The sequence below is a fragment of a genome, unplaced genomic scaffold (genome assembly GCF_019419815.1).
Source record: "Pyrus x bretschneideri cultivar Hongxiangsu unplaced genomic scaffold, Pyrus_bretschneideri_v1 Contig3, whole genome shotgun sequence".
Lineage (NCBI taxonomy): Eukaryota > Viridiplantae > Streptophyta > Magnoliopsida > Rosales > Rosaceae > Pyrus > Pyrus x bretschneideri.
In genome coordinates, this window is record NW_025999612.1 from 8,733,746 (window position 1) to 8,752,418 (window position 18,673).

Here is an 18,673-nt window from a genome sequence, read left to right on the forward strand (position 1 = left end):
AACCCACCTGAGCAACTTGTGGACATTTTGGCACAGATCCTAGCCATGGTGCCCCCTTGGACACGTGTTTACAGAGTTCAGCGAGACATTCCAATGCCTATAGTAACTTCTGGGGTTGAGAAAGGAAATCTTTGGGAGTTACCTTTGGCTCGGATGGAAGACTTGGACCTAACCCTAGAATAAAACATTACCGAACATTCTTGATGGTTCTAGGACAAACATCACAAAATTAGGCCGGAACAAGTGGAGCTTGTTCATTGTGATTATAAGGCATGTGAAGGATGAGAAACATTTCTTTCATATGAAGATACTCGCCACGTATTCCTTTATATATATGTGTGAGAGAGTGCTTCTTCACATGAAATCATCATTCTATTCTTCTTATGTGCAAATGTGTTGCGCTGATAAAAGATGAATACTTGGGGAGATGATGATTGTAACATTGAGTAGAATATCTAATTTTCGCTTCAGCATATAGATGAACTTAGGATCTCACCGTTCCAGAACTTGCTGTTTCTCTGATTTGCATATTGATTTGTGACAGAATCTTATGGCTTGCGTTTTCTCTCATGAGCAGGTTGTGTATACTGATACTTAAGAGGATTTTGTTTTTATTCTATCATTAAACAGGATATTCTCATTGGGTTGCTGCAATTTAGGACATACATCCAAAACCAGACCAAGTGGAGCTTGTGCGGCAAATGAAGGATGGGAAACATTTCTTTCGTATGAAGAAACTCGCCAGGTATTCCTTCTATATATGTGATAGAGTGCTTCTTCACACGAAATGATCATTCTGTTCTTGTCATGTGAAATTTGCGTGTCTCGGATTTGCTTAGTAATTTGTGCACACGTTCTTATGGCTTGAGTTTTTCCAGGTGAGCAGGTTGTGTAACATGATTTTGTTATTATTCTTTTCGTAAACAGGATTCTCTCGTTGGGTTGCTACGATTAAGAAAGTGAGGCCAGAATACTACTTGTCCCAAATGCTTGGCGGGAATACTACTTGTCCCAGATCAATGAGTAGTGCTCTGGTGTTCGTGAGCTCCATGTTTATGGGACTGCTGTTCCAGTTCATGGGTGAATTCTGACAAGCTGCAACACCAGGTAATGTAGCTTCTACATCAACTGTTTTATGTTACCGTTAGTGTTGAGATTAATTTATTGGGTGATAATGTACTCTGATTGATTCAAACAGGATTATGGTACCCTGGAGGAGTCCGAGCGGATTGCTAGCAAGGAGCATCGATAGAAAAAGATTGCCTGAGCTTGAAGGGAAACAATCCAAAAAAAGACTAGTTTATACTTTATACAACAAATGACTAAGACTTTATTGTTAGCACATTGAATTGGACGACGTCCAAAGAAGACAAATTTTCAACAGCAAACTTGAACCAGAAGAACCTCTTAATGAATCTATCTAGCTATTTTTCTTATTACTTTTTTATTCTTCAATCTTGATGCTGATCTTCTGCTTCAGACTGTAATCCTCGAAAGCTATAACGATTGGTTGCAAACTGAATAGTTTCTGTTAGAAACTCTTTCATTGCACACAAATAAGCTCTGACAACTTTGCTGACAAAAATTGTCATCTGTCTTATGAAATTAACCCCCTCAAACAAGTATGGACACAAGAAAGTTGCGGCTTCAACTATGAAGATAATGCACTGGACCCCCTTCGAAATATAGCCAACTAAGTTAATGAAAGCTTTCAGGTCTTGGGCTGGTTTGCTTTCTAAAAGGATCTTCGCAGATTTGAATACTCGTTGAATTACTTTCTTGATGTCACCCACCGAAATCTTGAAGCGTTCCGAAGTTTTCCGCCGCGCAGAGGACCGATATTTTCCGGTGATGGGTTTTCCAGCAATACACTTTGTAACGGTTGCAAACTCTGCGCTCAATAGTGTATCGACTTCTGATCGGGTTGCCCCACATTGATCAATGTCTAAAACCTTGATGAGTTCTTGAAAACATTGCAGGTCTGACCTCTCTTCATCCCCTCGAAGCTTTCCAGCAACTGATTGTTTAACAAACTCAAACTCAGACATCAGTAGAATATCAACTTCTGACTTCATGGATGGATTCTGCTTTGTTCCATTAATCTCGAACGCCATCTTGGTCAGTTCTTGTTCGTCTACTCGGTCTCCTGACATTGTTGTTCTTTCTTTCGACGAATGATCTTTCTGGCGAAAGAATCAGCGTGAGTGTGACAGAGAGAGGGTCTCTGAAGAAAGAAACCGAGAGAGAGAGAGAGAGAGGGAGAAACGATTTTTGATTTTGGTGCGGTGCATGGGTGTGAATTTTGCGAAGAAATTCAATATATACTAAAACTGAAAATCAACTGAAACGCTGTTCATAAGCACAGTGTAGTTCCGATTTTACCCTTGCTTAGTTTGTGTTATTACAAGGTTGCCATTCTTTCCGCTGAGTTCGTAGCTGGCGTTCTCTCTCTTCGACAACACAGTGATAAAACTCTCGAGTCCAACTGGCTGCAGACTCCATCAAACCCTAGAAATCGTTTTACTTTTTTGGGCATCCTCCTTTTTCTCCGTGCTCCTTGCTTTCCCCAACCTCTCCCGGTCCGAGCCATCGCCGAAATCGTCAGCTCCATGGTCAACCTCTCCCGGAAGGGCCAAAACTTCGACCTAAACGCCCTCAAGACCACCAGTGTGCCGCAAGTACGGCCTCTCACGTGCGCCGAAGCTGGTCGAAATGATTGCGGCTCTGCCGGAGTCGGACCGTGAGGCTCTTCTCCCCAAGCTCCGGGCCAAGCCGGTCCGAACCGCCATGGGCATTGCCGTCGTGGCCGTGATGTCGAAGCCTCATCGGTGCCCCCACATCGCCACCACCGGAAATATTTGCGTGTACTGCCCCGGCGGTCCCGATTCGGACTTCGAGTGCAGCACTCAGTCTTACACTGAATACCAGCCTACTAGCATGCGCGCAATTCGGGCAAGGTATGGCTTTCTCCAGTTCATTGACGCATTTTATCGAACACTTGATAGGGAATTCAAGTTTTATGTTATTCGTGATTCGTTTCGTAGTTTAAAGTTTTTGGCTTGATTGATTTTTCCCCATGAAATTGAGAGCTTTGAAATGAAGAGATTATTTGAAGGAATTGGTGTTTAAAATTGGATTAGTGAAGTTAATTTGGTAGTTAATCTTTTGGTTTAGTGTGTTTAGATACAACCCATATGTCCAGGCTAGAAGCAGGATAGACCAGCTGAAGAGATTGGGTCACAGTGTAGACAAGGTTTGCAGATTTCCATGATAGAGTAATATGCATAGTTGTCGCCTTATAACTGGTTGTTGTAAGTGGACCGAAATTCGGGTTGTTGTAAGTGGACCGAGTGGTGAAATCCACGGTTTTAGTTTTGGAATGAATTTGGTTCTGAAGTTGGGAGTTCTTTTGTTTGCTGGTATACACCAGGGGAGTTCCCGTTGCCTTCAGAAACACGGTCAGCTGAGTTCTATAAGATGGCGTCTAGGACGCTTTCGGATGCAGGTTACAACCTCTACGAAATTAGCAGTTACTGCAAGAGTGGATATCACTGCAAACACAATCTAACTTATTGGAAGAACAAGCCTTTCTATGCTTTCGGCCTTAGCTCCGCTAGCTATGTCGGTGGCGTGAGGTTTTTGAGACCAAAGAGGGTGAAAGAGTACACAGGTTATGTGGAGAATATGGAGAATATGGAGAATATGGAGAATTATTTGGTGGAGTGCGGTGAGAGTCCCCTTACGGTGCAGGACATGGCCACGGATGTTGTTATTCTCTCTCTTAGGACTTCAAGATGTTTGGATTTGAAGTATTTCGGAGGAGCATATGTTAGCTCTCTCGTTCTTTCCCTCTGCAAGGCCTATAAACCTTATGTTGAAAGTGGGCATGTGGTTTTCTTCGATGAGCAGGGAAGGGCCATCGCTGCAGATGAATTCAACACCTTGCTAGTAAACGAGGACAAGACTGAAAGAAGTCCTGCCCACATTCGGCTAAGTGATCCAGATGGTTTCCTTTTATCGAATGAATTGATATCGCTTGCATTTGCGGTTGTAGCTCTGTAAGCTAAGTGCAATTCCATGTACCTGCAGCGTCTGGTGGTAGAGTACTAGAGTGGAACACTAGCATTCATGTAGTTTCATGGCATCATCAAAGCTGAAGGCTTTGTATTTTCTACATAGCAGAGCATCAGAAGAGAGATTCTACTCTTGCACCTACCGTTGTCATAGTCGACGAGAAAATGGTGCAGCAGAGAACCATGGTCGGAACATGCGTCATTCAAGTGATAAGCGACCAGCTGAGTATATCAAGAAACCAACAGGTTCAAGTTCCCGGCATTGGGGAGGCATCGCGGAGAAGAAGATGTTGAGGTCGATTGAAACATGAGTAGTAAAAGGAAGGCTTGTAACATTTGTAATCAAATATCATTCGCAAAGGCATTTCGTTCAGTTTTTTGTTCCACAAAACCTACCGACATGAGGCCGAATTACAAGTTTAGACGATGAGCTACAACAAACTATGGACGATGAATTACAGGTGTACGGAAGAAATAGATTGTTCCACAAATCCTTGATGTTCATTTCATCGACTCCAAGTCCCTGAATTGAAACATAGGAAACATATAGAGTTTGAAATCCGAGTCGCATTTTGTGATTTACTTGCACATTTTCCATGGTAGCAAGAACTATCTATGTATGAACTTGTATATAGCTTACAAGTGACTACGAGGGTTTTGTTTTCTGCCCAACTTTTGAGATGCGCCTAAGCTCTTGGGTTCCTTTCCTCATCTCTCTGCAAATTGCAAAGAAACTAGGAAAATCTTGCAACAAATCCAAATGTGAAATCCAAGTGCCCGAAAAACGTGATGCCTTTGGGTGCAAATACACTATCAGATAGAAAATGGGGAGCAGCATCAAAGTCAGTATGGAGATAGCCAGGTAGAATACACTTATATGTTTCTGCAAAAACAAAGCAACGTGACAACATATTCTCCGTGACGCAAAAATCTTCAAAAGAAAGAAAAATACGGATATAAAAAACAACAGACAATCATTGCAAACTGCAAAGGAACATAAGCCAGAAGATTGAAACTGCGGCACAATTCATTCTTTATAGCGAAACCAACTGCAGTAAGTTTCCGTTTCCCCGAGCAAGTATGAGCGTGACAAAATTGGTGCAAGAAAAACTCTACAACAAACCAAAATGTAAGCACAAGTATAATAAAAGCAGAAGTGGTAGAGCTTCGGTTGACAACAAAAAAACTACCATTAAGACGTCGTGTTGAAGGACTTTGATTATTCGGGAAGACTACCGTTAAAAAGTGAGGTTTGGGTGACGGGGAAATTGAACACAGCAGGATTTCGAGGGCATTGGGTGAATGCTGTTAAAAGTTCATTTCATATATCCAAGAATATGTTACTCTACATTCTCACTACTATCTTTCTATGATCTCCAAGCGTATTTTTTTGGCGATTCTCTTTTCAATTTCATATGGTTCCTATCATGTCCCTAAATTTTTGGTTCCTACGTTCTCACAGAAAGATATGGAAACTGAGGGTGGAGTCTAAACATCACCCTATATAGAAGAAACTCTAACATTTCAGCTAAAATCAACAAATTTCGTCGATATTTCAGACATATCGGTTAAATATCGAAGAAACTCTTATATTTCGTTTGAGCCAGTGTTTGATATTCCCTAAAGTTTTATTTTAAATTTTCATAATTTCCATAAAAAAAGAACCGGTATTGATATCAATATCGATATATCCATCGATATTTCTACAAATTTACATATTATTATTTCTTCCAGTAACGATATTTTAAACACTGCTCACTACAACATGCAAACCTAATTAAGTCCAGCTCAATTGTGCCTCGTGTCATGCTCATGCTGGCTCATTTAATAAACAAGATGGCCCGACCCATCCCATATTTGAAACCTTTAGCCCAGTGCAACCCACAACAATAATCTAATTCTGCTTGTGTTGTGCTTGCCATGCTAGATGCTGCTTTTTTTTTCTTTATTTTTAATTGAAAATACATACTTAATATATATCTACTAATTAATAAAACACTTATGGTCAATCAAAATCTTACAAAATTACCAGTTTAACCCTCTAATTAAAATAGAACATGAATAAGAAATATGGGGCAGAAATGTAATTTCACACAACCAAATTTTGCTATTTTTTTTTCAAAGTCTCACCTACATGTAATCATAACATATCTCTAAAAAAAATAAAAAATAAAAAGAGGCTTTTTTTTATTAGCACCCCACATAATGTTGAATGCACCCCACATTAAAATTTAATATTAAATGACTTGTGTAACCTACTATGCAATGACAATTTCGACCTTATGAGGTTTAAAGAAAGTAAGAAATTTCTAAATACACCCCAAATTACTTTTAATGTATTATTTATCTTCTTCAACTATCCAAAACCCCTCTCACCCTCCACTCCATTGTTGAATAAAATTCTAACTATTGAAACTATAAACATGTTGATGGAAAAAAAAAATTAACGAATGGAACACGATATCAATATTTCGGAAGCTTCAAATGAGGTAAAATTTCACATTTGTCATTGTTTTAATTATTCAACGACATCGGTGATTACTTAAGCCTGCTTTTGCTTTCCATACTACCCAATTTCATAGGAGGCCAACCCAGCAACACCTTTTCCGTTATTCATCTTCTGGGGTTTACTTTTGCTCTGTTAGGTTCCTCCTACTTGCCATTTTTTAGCAGACAGACTGGATTGTAGACTTTTCTTTTTAGAGATTGTTAGGGTTTTAATCCTAAGTCAATTTAATTTATAAAAATTGAAAATGAGTATTATAAGATTTGAAGAATGTGGGGTGTATAGAAAGTGTGGGTATATGCGGAAAATATTAGGTGTACGAGAATGTGGGGTGTAAGGGTATTATGAGAAAGTATGTGAGTGTATTAAAATAATTTTTAATTGAAAAAGCAAATGTGGTGTGTATTAAGTATGTGGGGTTTAATCAAGAATATGTGGGATGTTAATAAAATAAGTTCCTCTCTCCTATTTCAAAAACAAAAATAAAATTTTTTTTCACACACTTTGTAGTGTGCCCATATGCTAGTTTATATAATCTAAACCACATATTAATGAAACTTTGAGTCAATTAAAATTCCATAAAATTAACATTCTGTCCCTTTAATCAAAACTGAATATATATATAAAAAAATATGGGCATTAATATAATCAAACAAACCAAATATTGCTATTTTTTGTAAAGCCTCACCCACATACGAATATAGCATATCTCTAAAATTAAAAAGAAAAAAAAAACCTCTCTCCCCTCTCTCTCTACTCCCACGTTCTCTATCTTCCTCCCTCCTTCCATTTTAAAAACAAATGTTCACACGCACATATACTAGTAATATTATTATGCAAAGAGGCTTAATCAACATCTTTCTCAAAATGACAATCATATTCCTATTTTTTCTATTTTAACCTTACTTTTAATATTCAATATTTACAATATAAAGATAAAATAATAATTATTATTATTATACATTAGAAATAAAAAAATGCCCACGTTCGGAGAAATTGCCCAACCATTGTCCGATTTTGTAACTTTGTTTTTTTTTTTTTTAAATTTTAATTTTATTTTAAAAACTAACCTCACTTTTTAATAAAAAAACAAAAAACAAAATAAAATGGCCACCTATGTGATTGAAGACATCTGAAAGAGTGGTCAAGAAATTTGATCAAGGAAGAAAGGAATAGATCCCTAAACGTTTGAATTCCACGAATTAAAGAATTGGTAAAGACGTTGAGCTACTTGGAGTCTAAAATTTGGGAAGGAATAAGAATACCACTTTCGTAGAAGCCTGGAAGTCGAATCATGTTCACAACACAAAAATAAGACATAGCCTTCTTTTCTCAATTGATATTCCTCGAAGAAAATTATTGGTTGGAAATGTTATTTGGATATTGATATAGAATTATTATGAACAATAAATGTGTCATGCATACTAAAATTATTGGAAAAGTATCAATGCAAATGAATAACTATGATATGGCAAATGAAGGATGGGAAACATTTCTTTCACAAAATTAGGCCAGACGAAGTGGAGCTTGTTCGTCGTGATTATATGGCAAATAAAGGATGGGAAACATTTCTTTCATATGAAGATACTTGCCTGGTATTCGTTCTTTATATGTGAGAGAGTGCTTCGTCAAACGAAATGATCATTCTATGCTTGTCATGTGCAGAAGTGTTGTGCTGATGGAAGATAAACACTTAAAAAGATTATGATTGTAATATTGAGTAGAATATCTAATTTAATTTCGCTTCAGCATATATAGATGAACAGAGGATCTCACTTTTCCAGAACTTCTTGTTTCTCTGATTTGCGTAGTAATTTGTGCACAGAATCTTAAGGCTTGGGTTTTACCAATCGAGCAGGTTGTCTGTACTGACACTTACCATGATTTGTTTTTGTTCTTTTTGTAAACAGGATATTCTAGTTGGGTTACTGCGATTAAGAAAGTGTGGCCCGAACACTACTTGTCCCGAACTCATGGGGAAGTATTCTGTTGTTCGTGAACTCCATGTTTATGGGACTGCTGTTCCAGTTCATGGGCGGCATTCTGACAAGCTGCAACACCAGGTAATGTATCTTGTAATCAACTCTTTATGTTACCGTAAGTGTTGAGATGCATATATTGGGGGTAATGTGCTCCATCAAACTTCAGAAAGTCATAGGAGTATGCTCTCTAATAACATGTTCCATTCCCTAATTGTTTCAAACAGGGTTATGGTACCCTTTTGATGGAGGCGGCCGAGCGGATCGCAAGCAGGGAGCATAGATCGAAAAAGATTGCTGTTATTTCAGGAGTAGGAACTCGTCATTACTATAGGAAATTAGGCTACGAGCTCGAAGGGCCTTACATGGTGAAACATCTCGTATGACGAGATAAAGAAAACTAGTTTTCATACAATTTTGTAACATTATCCTAAACAGGTTGTAACTTGCATTGCATAACCAGTCTGCTTGTTTTGAGATTCCAATAGTGTGTGCTATTTACTCTCTCATTTTGGTCACCTCTTTTTAATAGGAAAACTAATGAAAATAACTTGAAAATTTGAGTTTTAATGACAAGGACAAAATAAAGGGTAAAATAAATAGTATCAGGATTGACTTTTTAATTTAAAAATATGATTTTTCGTTAAAGTTCTCAGTTTTAATTCCTTTCTTTGACTTTGGTCTTCCCATTTTACGTAGGGTGGTCGTATTCACACTTCCCCTTGTGTCTTTCTCACTCCTCTTAATTTTCATCTATCAGATCGAATGTATAGAAAAAGATCAAAGGATATAAATTAATAGGAATGTGTAAGAGGTAAAATGAGTGTCAATATCACCAACCTTTTTAGGTTGTTGTAAATGTCATCCATTGATTCACCTGGATGGCTCATGTTCATACATTTTTGTTCGTTTGGTCTACTTTTGAGGACTTACGTGGAACAGTTGAACGTCGCGTAATGTTTTGGTTTAATAATGCACATGATAATGTATTATTAGATGAAATGTCATAGAGATAATGAACTTATTTCATGTAAGTTGTTCTCCTATTTGAGACACAAAATCAAATGTAAAATGGTCAAAATGGATGGAGATATTCACAGAGTAGCTAAAATGAGGCATTGTAATTATAATTAAACTCTCCAAATTCGAAAATGATATTTTCACATCACTGAAACGTCGTCGTCTCGTGTTTCATATGAACCAGCGAAGCCATTTCCAATTTCGGAATAACAAGCTGAAAGCTGTTCGCTCACGCTCCTCGTTCCGACTCCATTAATGCTTAAATCAAGCTTCGCTCCCATTTTCTCAACCTTTCCCGCCAAACGCCTATCGCCGCCGAAGCCACCGCCACGCACTACCTTCACCTGCTTCGCACACACCGCGCCAGCTGTTCGAAAAAAATACCTCAACCATAGCCCCCACCATGATGGAGTTGGGTGTGAATAGGGTGTCGTTGGGAGTTCAGGCGTTTCAAGAAGAGCCGCTGAAAGCTTGTGGGAGAGCTCATGGCGTTCGGGAGGTTTATGAGGCTATGGAGATTGTTGGGGAATGTGGGGTTGAGAATTGGAGCATGGATCTTATCTCTTCTCTGCCTTACCAGACCCCGGAAATGTGGTAGGAGAGCTTTGACGGAAGAAGCTCGTCTTACCCATGTGCCAGTTTATGATTTGGAAGTCTTCCACAATCTAATTTATCACTCAAAATACCCAAAATGAAGAATTAGGGTTTTAGGTTGAGTTTTGTTTACCGAACAAAATAATTCAAAAGATCGAAATTGCTCGATACGTTTTGTGTGCTTCTTAATTTTTTATCAATCGAATCAAATCAACATGCAGTAAAGACGGATTTTCTCTCCTCCTCCTTACGTTCGTGAGCAGTTGATTTTTTTGCTTTTGAGTTTTATTGGATTAATTGATTTAGTTGATTTAATATAGGGGAAATTTGACATGAGTCCAATTTTGTGAGCCTTTATGAGGTATAGTCCAATTTTGCTTGATTATTGACTTAGGTCCAATGACTCATTGTACACATCAACTTATTTTTCTTCTCTTGCCAAATTTATCCCTAAATTGACTAATTAAGTAATTAATATATTATTAATTTTTTTATATTTATGATGATTTTTTATCCTTATTCATAGGATTATCTTATGCTTAATGATCGGATTAAGTATAGGAATTTAATTCTCTTTAAAACATTTCCTATTCTTCCTTCTCTTTCTCCCTCACGATGTCTCCTTCTCATCCCTCACGATATCTTCTTTTTTTCCCTCCTCCCTGCTCCCAAGCGTAGATGATCAAAGATGTCCAACCTCAAGTTTCTATTGTTGGTTTGATTTGTAGAATTTAGCCAATCTTGTATGCTTTAATTCTTCTTCTTTTTTTTTTCATGTTTCTTTGTTCTTTTTTTTTTCTTCTATTCTAAACCTCTTCGTGTTTTACTCCCTCAGCATCATCTTTTTATTCATCATTTTCTATGGATCTTCTTGGTATATATATCACATTTTTTTTCTTATCTACCTCTGTGTGTTTTATACTACTTGTGTCATGGATAAATTGTATTATCTACCTATCACACATTTTAAATATTTTTTCCTTAAATTGTGGCTAGACTGAGGAATTCGAAGATTCAAATTTTGAAATTCAAATTTGAGTAAATAATGCATAAATTAGGAAATTTAAATATATATTTATTTTTACTATAAAGGGCAAAACAGGAATAAGATGAGATCAATTATACCTAAACTAGAAAGAATATCTAACTGGACTCAATCCAAAAGTAGCTGATTTTTTGGACCTGAATCTAAATGCCCCTTTAATATAATTGTCTATTTATTACTTATAATTCACATCATCATCCATGTCATTTAAGGTTTAAAATTTTCAACATTAGTCTTAATTAAGATCATTGAATGTTATAAAATCTAATGGCTAAAAAAGAATGAAAATCTTTGTCCCTTAATCCTATTCTATATGTATTTTTATATATGAATATGAATTATTATTTATTAATTTTTCAATACGGTATGATGATATCGTCGGTAATATTATCAAATACCAATATCGTACCTAAAATTTCAGTTTGCTACAATACTATATCATTATTGATTTACACAAAATTAGTATGGTACAGTTGTCAATCGGTGTCACCATAATTTGACCAAAAAAATTCATCCTAGAGTTAGCAACTCACCCTTGATGAGTGTTGAGTCAGAGACTAAAAATGTAATTGAACTTTACTAGAAGTGTATATAAACTTTTGTAATGTGAATTAAAATTACAGTGTGCTTGAGTGATTTTACAAAATCTTGTGTTTGTTATTTGAAATAAGAGTTTTCTATTATATTTTTAATTTATTCGAAGCTAGTGCAACTTTAATATGACCCCACCTCGCAATTATTGTCGGCCAGCAAAATACGTCCTACGCGGTTTCAGTTCCACGGTTTACAAATTGCCACGTACATCACATTATCATCTTTGTCCAAAGGTTTTGGTCTTCGTCTGAAATTAGTGGTCTTTGACAGAAACTATTCGTAAGACATAAAAAGTATGCTTCAGTTGCAACGGTATCACTGGAGCCCAACAATAACAACATCAAAGCAACTGAAAGCATATCGTTGCAACTCTTCAGTTGCAACTGGAGCCCAACAATAACAACATCAAAGCAACTGAAAGCATATCGCCCAACAATAACAACATCAAAGCAACTGAAAGCATATCGTTGCAACTCTTCAGTTGCAAGTGGAGCCCAACAATAACGACATCAAAGCAACTGAAGCATATCGTTGCAACTCTTTTGTGAGCTTCCCTATGCCCCAGGGTATGTTATTCTGCAATAACGTTGCTTGTGTAAAAAGGGGTAAGTTATTGATTTATACGCCATTAAGTTGAATTTGGTTGGAAGTCTAATCAATATTATTTGGTGTTTTATTTTAGTAATTTAAGCAAGCAAACGAGTTATATTTATCGTGTTTTTGTCGTTTTCGTGTCATATTCATCACTTTAACAGGTAATGTCGTGTCAAATTTGTTATTTTAATGAATTCTTAACAAGTGATCCAATAACGCCTTAATTCCTGGAAGTGTATATAAACTTTACTGGAAGTGTATATAAACTTTCGTAATGTGAATTAAAATTACAGTGTGCTTGAGTGATTTTACAAAATCTTGTGTTTGTTATTTGAAATAAGAGTTTTCTATTATATTTTTAATTTATTCGAAGCTAGCGCAACGTCAATATTGTCGGCGAGCAAAACACATCCACGCGGTTTCAGTTCCACGGTTTACAAATTTCCACGTACATCGCATTATCATCTTTGTCCAAAGGTTTTGGTCTTCGTCTGAAATTATTGGTCTTTGACAGAAACTATTCGTAAGACCCAAAAAGTATTGGTCCTTGTTTCATGACTTCATGACTTCAATCATAACTTGCAATTGTTTCTATTAAAGTGAATTCTCTAATTGCACTTGTTTCTCCGTCGAGTCGAATGAGAATAGATAAGAGGTTTGTGGAATTGACGGGAGAGGGAGAGGTTAGGAATGGCTATATTCTATTAGCGAGCTCCAATCCCTTCATCTCGTATTTGATATTTTTATTTTCATTGACAAAGGAGCCCAACAATAACAACATCAAAGCAACTGAAGCATATCGTTGCAACTCTTTTGTGAGCTTCCCTATGCCCCAGGGTATGTTATTCTGCAGTCTTACTACAGTATCTAATATCTTTCTAGAAATTTTATGGTAGAAAGTATAACGGCTTATGAGCTACATCTGACTTTTGTTTCACTTTTTATTCTTATTATATATGTAATTCAGATTATGAGCATTCATCCTTGAAGACAAGACTTCAAATTCGATTTCTTCTTCAATAACGTTGCTTGTGTAAAAAGGGGTAAGTTATTGATTTATACGCCATTAAGTTGAATTTGGTTGGAAGTCTAATCAATATTATTTGGTGTTTTATTTTAGTAATTTAAGCAAGCAAACGAGTTATATTTATCGTGTTTTTGTTGTTTTCGTGTCATATTTGTCACTTTAACAGGTAATGTCGTGTCAAATTTGTTATCTTAATGAATTCTTAACAAGTGACCCAATAACGCCTTAATTCCTTAACGAATCGTGTCATCTCACGTTCATTTAATAGGTCATGCAAGAAATTAATATACCTACTATTTAGATTTGGAAAACGATATCTCATCAGGTTCTTAATAGGCGACCCGATAATTACCTTAATCATTAACGAATTGCACTAGGCGCTAGTCCGTGGCAGGCAAGAGCTTAGGCGATTTTTTTATTTTTACACGAGCTTCGTAGCTTATCTGGGTTTCATTTGCCCGGAGTGCCATTCCCACGGGTTTCATTTGCCCGTTATTTTGCAGAGTAATAGGTAGTGGTTAGAGAAGAAGATTGCAGGTTATGTAGCTATGTGGGCATCGCATTTGAGAATTGGTTTGCCACCCTTTGTTGTAAGTTATTTCCGCTGAGCTTTGATGTATATTATATGTATGAGTCCCAGTGACTATGTATTTTATATTGTACCGCTACTGATCACATGCGCGTGTCGATTCCGGACGTATCTCAAGATCGGGGCGTGACACTATTACAATATATTGAAAAAATAAAATGCAAAATGAAGTTATCTATTTTCTGTAAAGCCTATAACAATTTATTGAAAAAATGAAAGTATTCAGCAAGTCTATTACAATGTCTAGAAAAAATAAAATGCAACATGAAAGTTATCTAACTTCTATGTAGGCGGCTGCGGGCGCCTAGGTAAGTATAGGTGCTCTTTCGTAATTTTCAAATTCTTAGGCATTAATCTGGACGGTGGCCAACCACTTAGGGTTGTAGGGATTTTTAAAACAGTGGTTAACGTGTTTACCCAAAACCTATTTGTGCATCGTTCAATGTCTAATTAACGGGTCGGGCAAAAAATTGTGTGGCATTTGTGTAGAGTTCAATCTACTATACCCGAAACATTCCGTTCTTCTTTTCGACGTTTGTACTTTCATTTAACAACAATTTTGTGGTACTTAGTCAACTGCCACCTACAAAGAATTGAAACTTTTTGTTATCCTTAACACTGACAAAAATCCATGACATTTGGTGGAAGAATTAGATTGAATGAGTTAGACATTTTCAATCATAGATTTTTGTTCTTGAACCAAATTCTTTAATTCTGTGTTCTTGCAAAAAATTAAGACTCGAGAAATAGTTTTCGAACTTTTGAAGTTTGGCCCTTTGTTAAACTGAATGAAAGTTAAGAACAGAAATTTAAATTTCTTGAGTACCTTATTTATGTCTTGAATTCTTTTGGCTTGTGGTTTCGTTTTGAAAACCAAGCACATAGTTTGTACAATACAAAAATTTATCCATTGCATTCTTTTTTTCTTTTTCTATTGTTTTGAAACTTGTCTATTCTGCAGACAGATTGCATACCAAGTATCGAAGGCCAATATGGAGTCAGCTGCATCACTATTGATTGGGAAAATTGCGGCCATTCTTGAGAACAAAGCATCTTCCATAGCGGCAGTCCATGATGAAGTTGATGAGCTTAAGCTGGAGCTCATAAGCATGAAATCTTTCTTAATAGATGCTGAAGGCAAGGAAGCACAAACAGAAGGAGAGAAAACGTGGGTTACAAGCGTCAGAGATTTGACCTGCGATGCGGAAAATGTCATTGATAAGTTCCTTTATCACATATATGATAAACAAAGTGCGTCTCCATTTGCAAAATTGCTCCACAGAACCATTTACTTTCCAAAGAATCTTTGGTATCGGCATCGAATAGCCAAAAAATTACAGAAAATCACAAAAAAGATCAAAGCCATTCCAGAGAGGAATGAGAGATATGGTGTCTCTACAATAGAAGGAACAAGTTCGGATGGTGTTCCCAGATGGGTGAAGAACAAAGCCGAGTCGTCTCTTTATATTATGGAAGACGAACTAATCGGGATTGAAGACAAGAAGCAAAGGTTAATGGGATTGTTGATGAATGGTGGGGAAAATGAAATGGTTGTTTCTGTGGTCGGGATGGGAGGATCAGGCAAGACAACTCTTGTTGCCAATACCTTCAACAACGAAAATGTAAAGCGGCATTTTGACTGTTATGCATGGATCACTGTTTCTCAAACCTATGTGATCGAAGACTTGTTCAAAAATCTGATCAAGCAATTCCACCGAGGAAGAAAGGAAGAGGTGACTCAACATTTGGATTCCATGAGTTACAAAGAATTGTTAGAGATGTTGTCGACATACTTGAAGTCTAAAAGGTACCTCGTTGTATTGGATGATGTGTGGGATATTAAACTTTGGGAAGAAATAAGGATACCACTTCTTAATAGACACCATGGAAGTCGAATCATGCTTACAACTCGAAAGAAAGACATAGCCTTCTATTCTTTTGAAGTTGAAAGATGTCCTTTTGAAATTGAACCTTTGGAAAACAATGAAGCTTGGGAGCTCTTTAGCAAGAAAGCATTCTCAAGTTACAATAATAAATCTTGTCCACCAGAGCTTGAATCATTAGCATGGAAACTTGTGGAAAAGTGTAAAGGCCTACCTCTGGCAGTGGTAACTTTAGGTAGTCTAATGTCTTCCAAGAAGTCATCTTCGGAATGGAAAACTGTATACAAAAGCTTAAATTGGCACTTGACTAACAATCCTATGCTAGAACCAATGAGCAGCATCTTATTGCTTAGTTTCAACAATTTGCCCAACCGGTTGAAGCCATGTTTCCTATATTGCGCTCTTTTCCCAGAAGATTATCTCATCAAAAGAAAAAGGTTGATCAGGTTATGGATAGCTGAAGGGTTTGTTGAACCAATTGATGGGGTCACACCAGAAGAAGTTGCAGAGGGCTATCTTGTGGAACTTATTGTTCGTAGCATGCTACAAGTTGAAATGAATGAAGCTGGAGGACTAGGAGCATGTAAAATGCATGATCTTGTGCGTGAGCTTGCCTTGTCGACATCAAAAAAGGAAAAGTTTGGTGCTGCATATGTTGGCAGAGAAATAGTAGATAAAGCTGATTTCCGCCGATTGTCAATTCAAACAACTGAAAGAGAAATTAATTCTTGCACAGGTATGTCAGAGCTTCACTCCCTTCTTGTCTTTGGCACGTTAAAGAAATTGCCTTCTGGATTGAAGTTGTTGAGAGTTCTAGATATGCAGGATGCTCCAATTGATAGATTTCCAGGTGAACTAGTGTACTTGTTCAACTTAAGATATTTAAATTTGAAGAGAACCTTAATTGACGAGCTTCCAGAATCTATCGGACGGCTTCGCAACCTTGAAACCTTGAACATATGTCAGAGTAAGATAAGGGCACTTCCAAAAGCAATCTCCAAGTTAGTAAACCTATGCCATCTAATCATGTATTGTTACACTGGTGATTGGGCGGCCTTTAGAAATTTCAATGGGACAAAAACAGCATCGAATCTAAGTAAATTACAGAAATTGCAAGTTTTGCATTCTGTTGAATCAGAAGGAAAGATTATTAAAGTCATCAGGAATATGACCCAACTTACAAGCCTCGGTATTACAAATGTGAAAGCAAGTGACGAGATGGACCTCTGTGACTCCCTTCAAAAGTTAGAGCTCCTTCACACTTTGCTTTTAAAGGCAAGTGATGAAGAGGAGTTTCTTCGAGTTAATGCGCTACGTTCACCTCCTCCAGACCTTCAAAACGTTTTATTGGCCGGAAAACTAGAAAGGTGCCTCTTTGGTTAGGTTCACTCCAAAACCTGACACGTATGCATCTACGTTGGTCTAGACTTGAAGAAGATGTGCTACCTCACATTCAAGCATTGCCGAATCTTGAAAGGCTTGGGCTATTTAATGCATATGTTGGCGAAAAATTGTGTTTCTCCAGAGGCTTCATAAAGCTTAAGCATTTATGCTTGGTCAACTTCCCCTTATTGAATGGTATATTTATAGAGAAAGGGGTGATGCCAAATCTCCGGGGCTTAGACATTGCGTGCTGCCTGGAGTTAAAGGCATTGCCGCAGGGCATTGAGTTCCTTGCTAACGTAGAACGCTTGAATCTGAGTATTGTTCCAATGCAACTTATAGAGTCCGTAAGAGGAGGCATGGATCATCCAAAGGTACAACATATTCCTGAAATCCAGTGTGGTATGAGAGAGAAAATAGGCGGTGTCATGAAAACTTTTTTGGTATACAGAAGGTACGCACACTTTTATCCTTGCATAAAAATTTGATTAATGCTAGACTTATCATATTTTTTTGTATCACATTTGTACCACTTCTTTTATAGAGGTAGAGCCCATCGACATACATGAGTCTCATTTCTATTAGAGTTGTGGTACAAACATGGTAGAAAAAATATGGTAAAAGTAGCATTTTTGTAAAAAAAAAAAAAAAAAAAAAAAAATTCCACAACATAATCATTTGAACTATTACGTTAGAAAGTTAAAAGGTTGGTGATTTTCATACTCCTTTTTTTTTTCTTTTCTTATGCGCTCCTCTTGATTTTGTTCGTTAGTGTTTTGATTTATTAGGCTATGAAAAAGAGGAAGTAGTGCATCGGAGTGTAAAAATCATTTTCCCTTACAATTTGCATGTCCAATCTTAGACAAAGTCTGGCAAAGACATAAAATATGCATGCATTGAGATTTTATTCAGTAACTGTGTTTCTTTTGTTTTGTAATGTCCTTTTTGTAGAATCAAGCCTCATAAGCACTTGTGAGACTGCAGTGAGTTATCCTTTGTGCCAGTTGATTTTGCGGTGAATCTCAACTTTCGTTATAGTAACAGAGCTGACTATATACGTGTTGAGTCATTCGCCCTACAAGGAAGAATCTCCCTGTTGTTTGTGCGTTGTGTGAAGTTGCAAACGTTGATCAATCTAGGTTTCTTATTTGCCCTTTGTGAAATTGAATAATGCCCAAGATTCTATTTGTGTAACTGAAACTTATATTATTGATTGCTTGCTTGTGTTTTGATGTAATAATATTGCTTGGAACTGAATCTGTCAGTGTCACTGATGAGAATAATGCCCAAGATTCTCTTTGTGTAACAAGAACTTATATTATTATTTGCTTGCGTGTATTTTGATGTAATAATATTGGTTTGGAACTAAATATGTCACTGATGAGA

General features: G+C 36.9%; 1 protein-coding gene and 1 pseudogene across 1 annotated transcript; both read left to right on the top strand.

Annotated features, from left to right (window-relative positions):
• The first annotated feature begins 2,174 nt into the window (after positions 1–2,174).
• LOC103937145 lies at positions 2,175–9,064 on the top strand (annotated as a pseudogene).
• Positions 9,065–12,382: 3,318 nt separating this feature from the next.
• LOC103937131 (disease resistance protein RPM1) lies at positions 12,383–18,617 on the top strand. Its single transcript, XM_048589341.1, is given in 5 exon segments — positions 12,383–12,416; positions 13,936–14,022; positions 14,983–17,249; positions 17,252–17,741; positions 18,239–18,617. Coding segments are annotated over 3 exon segments (2,751 nt in total). The 5' UTR covers positions 12,383–12,416; positions 13,936–14,022; positions 14,983–15,013; the 3' UTR covers positions 18,264–18,617.
• The last annotated feature ends 56 nt before the right edge of the window (positions 18,618–18,673 follow it).